At 35.1% G+C, this 12,301-nt stretch overlaps 1 protein-coding gene and 1 non-coding gene across 4 annotated transcripts in view; one reads left to right on the top strand and one right to left on the bottom strand.

The window, feature by feature from the left end:
* Positions 1-12,301, top strand: part of REDIC1 (regulator of DNA class I crossover intermediates 1) — a 117,923-nt gene that overhangs the window by 85,986 nt on the left and 19,636 nt on the right. For 2 of the 3 annotated variants that reach the window (XM_045776515.2, XM_045776519.2), the window contains one exon: positions 1,154-1,781. In XM_045776515.2, coding sequence (XP_045632471.1) covers positions 1,154-1,621 — 468 coding nt within the window. In that variant the 3' untranslated portion in view covers positions 1,622-1,781. Of the gene's footprint in view, positions 1-1,153; positions 1,782-5,096; positions 5,154-5,743; positions 9,382-11,485; positions 11,640-12,301 lie in introns of those variants that run through there. The other variant, XR_015721667.1, reaches the window with a different exon arrangement.
* On the bottom strand, positions 2,029-2,135 carry LOC123778879 (U6 spliceosomal RNA). Its single transcript, XR_015721704.1, has one exon. It is a non-coding gene; the product is annotated as a U6 spliceosomal RNA (small nuclear RNA).

Consider the following 12,301-nt stretch of genomic DNA (forward strand, 5'->3'; position numbering starts at 1 on the left):
CAATGAGTGAATAATTTGTTTATTAATACCTTTGTGAAAGGGCAGGGAGATGATGTGGCCTGTTATTATTAGGACTGATAAGAGACAAAATTTCTTTCTTTTTTAGCTCGTTTGCATTTTTAAGATTTTTTTTTTTTATTTGACAGAGCGAGAGCTCATAAGCAGGGGGAGCTGCTGAGGGAGAGGGAAAAGCAGCCTCTCCACTGAGCAGGGAACCCTACATGGGGCTCTGTCCCAGGACTCTGGGATCATGACCTGAGCTGAAGGCAGACACTTAACAGACTGTGCCATCCAGGCTCCCCTCTTTATCATTTTTAATACAAGAATTATTATTATTGTTCTTGCTATTTTAAAAGTCCATAAACCTCCTGGAAGTGATAGATTATTATTATTATTACTTTAAAAATTTTTTATTCCAGTGTAATTAACATAGTGTTATATTATTTTCAGAGGTACAATATAGTGATTCAGTAATTCTGTGCCTTACTCAGTGCTCATCATGAAAATTGTACTCTTAATCCCCTTCACGTATTTCACCCATTTCCCCAACCCACCTCCCCTCTATAATTAAGAGTCTGTTTTTTGGTTTTTCTCTTCTCTTTGTTCTTTTGTTTCCTAAATTTCACATATAAGTGAAATCATATGGTATTTGTCTTTTTCTGAGTGATTTATTTTACTTACCATTATTGTCTCTAGGTCAGTCCATGTTGTTGTAAATGGCAAGGTTTAATTATTTTTATGGCTAATATTCCTTTATATATATATATATGTATATAATCTTTATGCACTCATCTGTCTGTGGACACTTGGACTGCTTCCATAATTTGGCTATTGTAAATAATGCTGCAATAAACATAGGGGTGCACATAACTTTTTGAATTAGTGCTTTTATATTCTTTGGTTAAATGCCTAGTAGTGGAACTACTGGGTCATATGGTAGTTCTATTTTTAATTTTTTGAGGAATCTCCAGAGGCAGTAGATTACTGTTTGAAGACTGTTTGCTGGTATACCAGTTTTGAATTGCAACCTGCCAAGTATCTTCTGTATTTTGAAATTTTCTATAGTATGAGTTTTGAGAATGCTATGAAGTGATGGAATGATTTTTGTAAATTTAAGCAAAAATTTACAGCAAAAGTACTAAATTTCTTTTAGCCATCTGAAGATGAAGAGCAAATATTGCAGCAAATTGAAGAATCAAATAGGAAATCCATCAGAATCAAAGAAACAACTAATACTTTTTATCTAGAAAGGATGCCAAAACTTCCATGTGGTAGGATTATTAAGAACAATGCCAAAATTCATAAACAAAAAGAGAATCTTCACCAGTTCTCAATGAAAAATAATACAGATAAATTTCTACAGTGTCAGTGTAATTCAGCATACATATTACAAAACAAAACCAGTACTAACTACATTCCACAGGTTGCAAGATGTGATGCATGGGTACAAACAGACAATGAACCTGTAATGGAAGAAAAATCAGATGCTGCCATACAGTGTGATATAATTTCAAAATGTAAATGTAGAAGTGATGTGTCTTCTCTTTGTAATGTTGGAAGGTGCAGTGAAAATATTAAGGCAGATACCACTGGAGGGCAGGAAATCCTTAAGAACAACTAATATTCTAAAATCTCAGCCTAAGATTTAGCATTTCATTTAATGTTCAAAATTTCATTAGAGTAAGGAATAAGAATATGTAGCTAAGCACAAGGTGAAAGTATTTACAGGATATATTTATGGCTTGTTTTAAAACATTTAAATATTAATGTATACATTTAATTTTACATAGATTTTTTAAACATATATATAGATATATCTTCAAGATCTATACATAGTATATCTTCACGTTTTTAGAAAATATATATGTAAATTTACTGTTTATTTACTGTTATGTTTAATTGCTTACTTCCGTGTTTTCTTTATTTTAAAATTTAGTGCAGCTGCATCTGTTACCAAAAATGTTCTCTTCCATGATTTTAAGACAGAAAATAATGCTAAATAATACCAAGTATGTTTTATAATCTTATAAGAATTTTGTTAGTTACTTATATTATGAATTTGCATGTCATCTTGGTGCAGGGGCCATGCTAATCTCTGTATCGTTCCAGTTTTAATATGCTGCCAAAGTGAGGACTATTAGCCACTTATATTAAATATTATACCCTCATTAAAAAATTCTGGCATTTTTAGATAAAATATATTTTCTATTTTGTTTGGATAGTGTTTTTTGTTGGAGCTTCTATTAATTCAAAGGAAAATGTTTTTCTCTTCAAGATACAAAAAAATATTTCTATGCTTTTATAAAAGATGTTCAGCATGGGAAAAAATGATTTATATTCACTAATTTTAATCTTGCTAAGATTCTTTTCAAAAATTTTAGTTTCTCATCTATAAAATATAGGCTTTGTTTCCAACATAACATTTATTTTTTGTTTCAAGATTTTAAATGTTCATACTCTGGAATTGACTATTTGTATGGATGTATAACAGATTGCACAGCAGAGGGCATTCTGACATATAATTGAACCAAAAATATAGTTGGTAGGAGTTTCTGTGCCTTTAAAGAAAAGGATGATGAGATATTGCATTGTTACATGCACACATATCATTTAATAATTTGTGCTGCAGGGGAGATCTGAAGCGTAATGATTTAGAAACACCAACAGCTGATGCTTAAAAAGTAGCACTCTTAAGTTTTTAGCTAGTTTTAGGAAGTTATTTTTCTGGACTCAGAAAGCTCAAAGAGTTTTGAAGTAATTTTCTGAAAGTATAGTAATCATCTCATGAAAAGGGAATATAATTATTTGATGTACATTGATAGTTTTTCAAAAGGCTCGATTTTCATTGTGATATTAAACAGTATTCCATCGTGGATTGACTGTCCTGAGCATTATTTTGCAAAATGTGACATAGCAATGAAGATCAATATATAGAAAAAGAAGACCCTTTACTGGTGAGCTGTGAAGCTTAGGTTGGTTTCAAATATCAAATAAATGGATTTTTTTTTCCAAATATTAAAGCCTACTAGTACTGAAAGCACATTCATTACAAAAATCTACGTGTAATTATATTTTTATCAATATCATAACGTGGCAATTAAGCTCAGTAAGGTAAAAGGAATGTCAGCGCTTTTTAGTGCAGTGACCACACAGGATAAAGTGCAGTGTAGTAAAGAATGTAAACTTCCCCCAAAAGATATCTGCCCTTTGCCCTTGGCTTTTGGGATATAATCTCTAAATCGTTGCAGTGTTGTTCATGCCTGATAGAAATGTCTTTGTTAGCCTGGGGACTTTGGGCCAAGCTAGATAGTAATAATGTGATTTAGAATGAAACTTGGGGTTAAGCTGTATCAGCTCAACTTCTTAAAGCTTTTAGAAACTGAGGTCAGCATGTGGGCAGTCAACCTTGCCACTATGATGGAGCCCCAGTAGAGACTCTGGACACTAAGGTTTGGGTGAGCTTCCATGGTTGGCAATATTCTGTGTGTTGTTGCACATTAATACCAGGAAACATGACTCCACAGAAGAGGACTACTGGAAGCTCCGCATTTATTACTTTCCTCGAGTCTGTCCTGTATCTTTCTTCCCTAGGCTGATTTTAATCTGTATTCTTTTCCTGTAATAAACTATAATTGTGAGTATAACAGCTTTCAGTGAGTTCTGAGTCCTTATAAAGCAAAGTATTAAATTTGAAGGTGCTCTTGAAACCCCTGAAATAAGGGTAGTTTTGTGGACTGTTCCCTAACTTTGCAGTTGCTAACTCTTTAGGTACTTTAAGAAGATAAAAATAGTGGAGAGGAAAGTGAGTATAGATTTACAAAATCAAAAAGACATCTCTTACCTAGTAGAATAGATTGTAGCATACTTCTCAAAATGCAGTATGGTTTAGGTTTTCCTTTGGTGAATCCATTTAATGAAAAAAACCCTGAAGTTAAACAGCTTTCTTTCCATATTCACAACTTAAGATGTATAAAACAAAATAAATTTTAGCTGGGGTTTATCCAAATGAAACAAAATGGAAAGCTTAATATTTATGCACACAATTTGTAATGTAAACTATCAATCACAGTAACTGCAAATAAGATAATGTACAGTCAATAACGGCTGATGTGTGTGATAACTGATCTGGAGTTGGTATTTAACGGATTTGTGGAACAGTGCTTTATTTTGCTCAGAATTAATTACTCTAGTAACTTGCCATCTGTAATAGTAGGAAGCTATCTTCAGGGATAGTCTCATGTAATTTTCTTTTATAGCAATTAACCATAATTGTAATTTATTTGTGTAATTTCTTGGTTAATGTTTATTTTTCCCCATGACACCATACATAGCAGTGCAGCAAATGCTGTCCTTGCTCTGCTCACATTTCCTTGGCACTTTCCATTTCAATACATGCCAGCCTGGTTTCCAGCTGACAGCACCTATGACTTACTTCCTGAGAGGTTTCTCTTGGCTGTAGACACCTGCTCTGCCTATGTGCAGGCAGGCAGGAAGTACCAGGGAATTAATGCTGTTTGCTGTTTGAGAGAAGTCTTCTAAAATAATGAATGATGGGAGTTGGTGAGTAAATATTGCAGTTCCCTTGCCTCTTGTGCAGGATAACTTCCTCAAAGCATTTTCCGCACCGCTTTGTACTCAAGGTGTGATCCACAGACCTGTAACATTAATGATACCATTGCACAGGATTTAGTTAGAGGTGCAGATTCTTAGAACCCCCCCCCCAAACTACTGAATCAGAATCTCTGGGAATGGGGACCAAGAATATATGCTTAAATGGGTGATATTTATGCACTCTAAAGTTGGAGAAACACTATTCTTCTGGAGTTCCTCAAAAGGGTTAAGTTGCCTACAATAGTAACTTGCATGATAATAAACCCTTTATTAGCTTCCTTCCTTTCCTGTCTCACTTTCCTACTTCCCTACCAGTCTTTCTTGAAATCACACCCCCAAAAAACTACATGCACTTAAATGTTGCATTCAGTTTTGCCTTATAGTTTTCTCCTGGGAGAATCCATATTGACAGGGACCATGACAAATTGACGCATGAATTCTCTTTGTAGGTGTGACTCAGATTCTGACATTGCTACTTTTTCTAGTTTTACAGTTCTCTAGTTCCAGTTTTCCATCCATTTCTGCCATCTGCTGAAAACTCAGTAAGTGCATCTAGCAGCATATTAGACACACGTGAAGAGAGATTTTTGAAATGAAATATACATCAGAATAAGTTGTCCAGAATGCACAAGGGAAAGAAATAGAAAATATGAGTGAAACAGTAAGTCCAAACAAATTCAAGAAGTCCAACAATTTCCAAGTAGGAAACATAATATGAAATCCATGTATAGACCGAGTATAATAAAATGGCAGAGCCTCAAAGACAGAATATCTTGAAAGCAGCTGGTGAGGAAAAAGACTACCTTCCAACAAGGACAGCTACACTATTAGATGATTTTTAATAGCATTAATGGAAGACAAAATACAGTGTAATTATACCTTCCAAATCCTGACAGAAAAAAGCTGTCATTCTAGACTTCTGTTTCCTTCCCTATAGCTCCAGCACTGTTTGAAACCACCAAACTAGCCAATACTAGCATTAAGAGACCATTTCTGCAGGATTTGGTGATTTATATTTAAGGCTTTTGTATATAGATGGTGCTTTCTCTTTGTGGGAAGAGTTCCTGATTTTTTTCACTGTTTGGTCTTCAACCCATATTTTCAGTAATTTTACCATTTCTATTTCTTTTAGGCTGCCTTCTTGACTTTGTAACACTTGGAAGTTCCTCAAGCCATAGGAATTTCTTGTATTTTTTCATTGTATTTCTGATGGTCTGCAGTGTATATTTCTTTATGCCTGTTGCTGAGGAGATAGCACTCTCTTTTCTTTTAAAATGCTTTGTTATTTCAGACTTCTATAATACTTAAAGCTTGGTATATGCATGGGGCTTAATGCCCGCCTTGAATTTATGACCCTGACGTCAAGACCTGAGCTGAAATCAAGAGCCGGACATTAAACTGACTGAGCCACCCAGGCTCCCCACACTGCTCAGCATTTTTGAATCAGGACACTCAGACTTGTTTGGAATGTTGAATATATATGTATATTCTCTCTCACACACACATAAACACACACACACACACACGCATGTATTCATTATGCATATTTTATATATTCATTGTATATACAATTTCCACAAATGTAAAAGAATAGCAAAACATGAAAAATAATACTGTGAATCAAAGTAACTGGTAGGTTTTTCAATATGTGTGTGTTCATTCTGTGTATACCTATGTGGCTCAGTTCAGACGGGTACAGTTTTGTGCATTCACCTAAGGTTTCTTGTGGACGTGGTCGCACATCAATCTCTGAAGTTTATATCATGCTTAAATTGTTCCCTAATATATAATATGGAAACAAATTTGCCTTTTCATAACAGTTGTTATAGCAAAACTTGACTGTTTTTCCTCAGACCATAGTGTCTTTTCAGTTTTTTAATGGTGTCTTTGAAGAACAGAAGGTCTAATTTGATCAAACCTAATTTATCTTTTCAGAAAAATTAATGATGTAGTCACAGTTTCTTCTGTGATTACTTCTAGAAGTTTTGTATTTTTAGTTCTTACATTTAGGTCTATGATTTATTTGTAGCTTTTATTAGTTTTGTACCACATAAGGTGAAAAAAAATTTTTTTAAACATAGGTATCGAATTGCTTCAGCAGCATTTGTTGAAAAGACAATTCTTGCACCCAATGAATTAACTTGATGCCTTTGTTAAAAGTCATTTGACCATGATGTGTGGATTTGAACTCTTTATTATGTTCTGTTTTTATTATTTTACCTATTTATTATGATCTATGTTTTAATATTTATTTATTATAGATATGTTTCTGTATCTCTTATGTGAAGAACACATTGTCTTGATTAATGTAGCTTTATAGCAGGTTTTGAAATCAGTGTTGCTGCCTGTTTTTTAAAATGATTATTTTGGCTTTATGTGCATTTCCAAATAAGGTTTGGTCTCAGCTTGTCAATTCTACACAAAAATCTAGTTATATTTTGATAGGGATTGTGTTGAATCTTTATACTAATGTTGGGAAAATTGACTTCTTAATAATCTTGAGTTTTGCAGTTAATGAATATGTTATATCCACTTATTTAGATTTTTATTTTATACCAGTCTTCTGTCTAGCTGCAGCTTCATGAGCAAAATAAATGTTGTTTTAAGCCACTGAGTTTTGGGATTTGCTGCCCAATAGTAGCTAATTAGAATAATTTTAGTACCTGGAAGTGAGGTGCTGCCACAACAAAAACCTAAAACATGGCTTTGGGATGGAGTGGCAGACTAAAACTGGAAGGACCTTGAGAAAATGGTTAAATATGTATAGTAGCCTTTGTAGAGACTGGTGGTAACCTTGTGTTAGTGGTTCATCGGCGAGGACTGAGGGAAATTGATAATGTTATTGAAAGTTGGAAGAATGGGGACATTTATTATGTAATGACAGAAATTTAAGCAACATTGTCACCTGTAGGAATGCAGAAAATAGAACTAATGAGAAAATAAAGCTACAAAATTAAGGAGATTTCAAAGTGTTGAAGAGACTTCTTCTAGCTGCCTGTAATAAAATGCAAGACGAGAGTGTTAAGCAAAAGAAATACTTTTGTATGTAATGAAGCTAGGACTTGCTGGAATCAAAAATAAGACTTTTTTAATACCAGTTTCTTCAGATGGCAAACAATGCTAAAATTATGAAAAGGCTTTTGAACAAAGGTCAATTGCAGGACAATGTCAGGAATATAGGGAATAAAGGTGATGACTAGGGTGTCATTGTACAACTCTTTGCAAGGACTTCAGAAAGATTTGAGGTATTATCTTCAACAGGTAAACATCTTTAAGGATCTTAAAGGACATGAACTGCAAATTGTTTCTATTCAACTACAGGGCTTTAAGACTATCAAGGACAAGAAGCCAAAGATAATGAGTTACCGTTTTTTTAAAGATTTATTTATTCACATGAGAGAGCGAGAAAGCATGCAGTGGAGAGGGGCAAAGGTAGAGGGAGAGAGAGAATCTTAAGCAGGCTCCACGTCAGCCCAGAGCTGGATGCGGGGCTGGATCTCACAACCCTGAGATAGGACCTGAGCCAAAATCAAGAGTTGGATGCTCAACTTACTGTGCCACCCCAGTGCCCTGAGAATGATTTATCTTGGTGAATTTTGTGGTGTAGCTTTTGTCTAATGGGGTGAACCCCAGTACTATTCATAAGAGACCTACAGAGTTTTATTTTATTTTTTTGTTTTGTTTAAAGATTTATTTTTTTTAGAGAAGCAGACTCCCCTCTGAGCACTGAGCCTGATGCAGAGCTCTACCTCAGATCTTGAGATCATGCGTGACCTGAGCTGAAACCAAGATTTGGACGCTTAACTGATTGTGCCACCCAGACACGCCTAAGAGACCTACAAAGTTTTAAGAGAAGTGTACTTGCAGAAACACTGCCTGCTTGGACTAAAAGGGACAGAGATGGTACAACATAAAAAGAGGCCTTTGGACTTCCAAAGTACTACTTGCAGGAAGCAGGCTGATGAAACTACTTAGCTGCAAACATAAGCAGTTTTTTATGGAAAAGGATGATGAAGGGGGTTGAACCATGAGCTTAAGAGGGTAGAGTTAAGATATATAGACATGTGTTTTGTTGCTGCATTCCTAGGCAGTAGGCCGTCATCAAGGGACCATCAGTATATGCCTGACTGGATTTCGGAATCGTTATTGACTGGTAACTCTTGTTTACCTCTATTTCACTCCTTTTCAATAGAAAAGTCTATAATAATTAACTTATGCCTCTTAAACCATTGTATTTTGGTGTACAGAGGATATGTAATTTGTCTCTGTAGTTTCCCAGGTCTTCAGATTGAGAATTGTTATACTTGAGGAGCTGTGCTTGCTAAATAGCATCTGGAGAGTGTCACACACGCTTGGATGAGATTCTGGACTTTGAACCTATGTCTGGTGCCATAGTAGCTGAGACTTTTACAGAGGTGGGGTTGTCTTGGGAAGTGGAGGCTGTAATTTGCATGCAGAAGGAATGTAAGTAATTCGAGGCCAGAGGATATGTTTGCACTTTAACTCCCCTTCCATGAACAATGGGGTCTAATTGCTCTCCTCTTGATATGGGTGAGCCTTGATGACTTACTTCTAACAAACAGAATGAGGTAGAAGTGATGCTGCATGACTTCCAAGACTGTATCATAAAAAGTGATACAGTTTCCAGCTGCTGCTCTCTTTTTTTCCTCTTTCAGGACACCTAGCTTTGCTGCCCTGAACTGCCATTTAAGAAGTCTGGCTACTGCTAAACCTCCATGCTGGAAAGACCATATGGAAAGACCATATAGAGTAAGATGACTGAGGAGCCCCAGTCTTTCAGGTCTTCTCAGCCTGGACACCGGATGTGTGAGCAAATGAATTGTCCCCCTGCTCCAGCCCCAGCCAAGAGTGTATAGAAATAAGCTGTCCCTGCTAGCCATGCTCATGTTGCGTATTTGCGATCGATGTATGTTGTTTTAAGCTACTAAAATTTTTGAAGTGATTTGTTATACAGCATTAGATAACTGAGACAGTTCATGTTTATAGGTCTTACTCTCCTCACTGCTACATTTACTGATGAGAGCGAAAACCCTGTTTTGCAATATATTTTTAAAATGTATATGGCCTAAAATAGTGCTTTTCATACAATGGGCACTCAGTAAATCCGGTTGGTGCTGTAACATGGATTGAAGCACAACCAGACTACATGTAGCTAGCTCTTTTAAGGCAGCTTCATTCTAGCTTCACGTTTCTCCTTTAAACCTTTGTTCTTGTTGCTTTGTTTACCTTAGTTACTTTCTGACTTTGGCTGTAGTTCATAACTTTAATATCTTTCACTTAATCTTGATTTTGACTCCTTAACCTAACTTTTGCCTCATGACCTGATAATGATAATAACTACTAAAATGTATTGACCTATATGTAAATTTTATAGCTCAAGAGCCACCGTATCCCCTGGAAATAGTGCCTAATACACTTATATAAAACAGTTAGTAGTCATTTGTGGATTGACCTTATTTATGTGAAAGACAGGTAATTTACATACACTACCTCCTTTAATCCTCACAACATTATGAAGATTATCCCCATTTTATAGATAAGGAAATTGAACTTTAAGTTGAAGTGACTTTCCCAGGTCATTAGTCAGTAGTAGAGACAAGATTCGAATTAAAGATGTAACTCTAAAGCCTATGCTTTAATGACTGTGCTTTACCTCATTTTGATGTTAACATAGGTTTCTACTTGTTGACCATCGACTTTGTCCACACCCTTTATTTGGTTTGCAGTTTAGCCTTGCCTTCTCCAGAACTGATGTCCTATTTGTCTCTGATTTGTATGTTGCTACAGTCTAGCCTCTTGTGCATGTTTGGAGGTCCATGGAAGGAATCTACCATTTTAAAATGTAATTAGTACACACAAAAAAATCAGAATCAAGACCTATTTCAGTAATATGGAGAATAGCTCTGGTTTTGTTTTTTTTTTTAATAGAAGATCTGTAAAACCTAATATTCACTGGAGCCATTGAACTATTTCCATGCTTGAAAAAATAAGATCTGTAAGAAAGAATGGGTAATACTAATGGCAGTTCTTTCTGACATTAGAATTCAGTTTTAGAATTAGACATTTTAAGCCTTGCTCATATACCAGTTCTTTTTTTTTTTTCCTGTTAAGGTGAAATCATTTGTTCACATTACAAAGTCTATTTTTCTGTTGCATATTGGCATAATAGTTAACTCTTTTGGCTGCTATTGATCATTGGGTTCTCAGCCAAATTATTTGGTTCTCAATAATACTTTTGGTGTCATTGGACGTGTTGTGCGTGAACCATAGTTGCCTCTTATTTGTTGTGTTAAAGGTTTTTACCGAAGTGTTATGAGTTAGGTAAAAGGTGAAGTATAAAAATTGAGAGTGATTTACAAGGTAGAACACGAGAGCATTTAGCAACATTTGAAAAATCAAAGTACAGTGAAGTGCAAAGATACCTTTATCTTATCATAACTTAATTGCAGTTGACCCTTGAACAACACAGTGTTAGTGGTGCCAACCCTCATACAGTCGAAAAGCCACATACAACTTTTGACTCCCCTAAAAACTTAATTACTAAGAGCCTACTATTGACTGGAAGCCTTACTGATAACATCAATAGTCAATTAACAGATTTTTTATATGTTATATGCATTATATACTGTATTCTTAAGTAAGCTAGAGAAAAAATGTTAAGAAAATCATAAAGAAGAGGAAAATACATTAATAGTACTATAAAAAATCCAAGTATAGTGGACCCCTGCAGTTCAAACCTATGTTGTTCAAGGATCCATTGCATACTGAAACTTTATTATGTTTGATATTAGTTAATTCTAATCTGTCTTTAATAGTTGATAATGGGGCACTACTTCATTTTATATAATTTCAGATCCAAGGATCATGATTTTCCACATCTGTTTTTACGTGGAAATAACTTCATCTGACTTTATATGATGTGACCCCTCCGCCAAAAATTGCTAGGTGGCATTTTCTAAATTACTTCATAATGGCTCTAATGACTTCTTTATTCAGTACCCATGAAGGTAACATATTTCAGTTTATTTCTTAATCTAGAAATCTTTTCTGGAATTCTACTGTAAAATGTAGAATAGTTTTCGCCATGTTCTATACAATGCCTAGAGTAGAGTGTATCTTAATAGGTGCTTACTCAATTTTTGTTGAAGGAATGAGACTCATTTTGGGTAGATTTGGTCACTCTGCAATCATTGGACTGACAGAAATGGGGATGTTTTTAAGATGGCCCAGACTTTGTTTTTACTTAACACTTCGTCTGGCTCGAACAGGAATTAGGCTTTGTAGAGTTTCACAAGCCTTCTAACATTCAATGCCTTACATCGCCAAAGTTCCTTCTTTGCTGTCACACCAAGCCTACTTCCTTCTCAGCTTATTACCATTAACAGCAATAACCAATATATATTCTACATGGCATATGTCATCTTCGGCTAATCACCCCACAATATTATTGATTGAAGTGAGCATTTGTAGCCTAAGAGAGAAAATACTGAGTTCCTCCAAATTCTGTGTTATTGGAACCCATAAGTAGCAGAAAGAAACTAGACTTGTTTATTTAAAGCTAACAGATTCTATTAAACTATAACAGATCTATATTCACAGCTGGTACATTATGATGTTGCATGTTCTTCAGTTAAGAGGTAGAATCTGTTTCTCTACCCTCGAAATTTGG

This window comes from Ursus americanus, chromosome 25, assembly GCF_024610735.1.
Source record: "Ursus americanus isolate L20-20 chromosome 25, mUrsAme1.1.p, whole genome shotgun sequence".
NCBI classification, from domain to species: Eukaryota; Metazoa; Chordata; class Mammalia; order Carnivora; family Ursidae; genus Ursus; species Ursus americanus.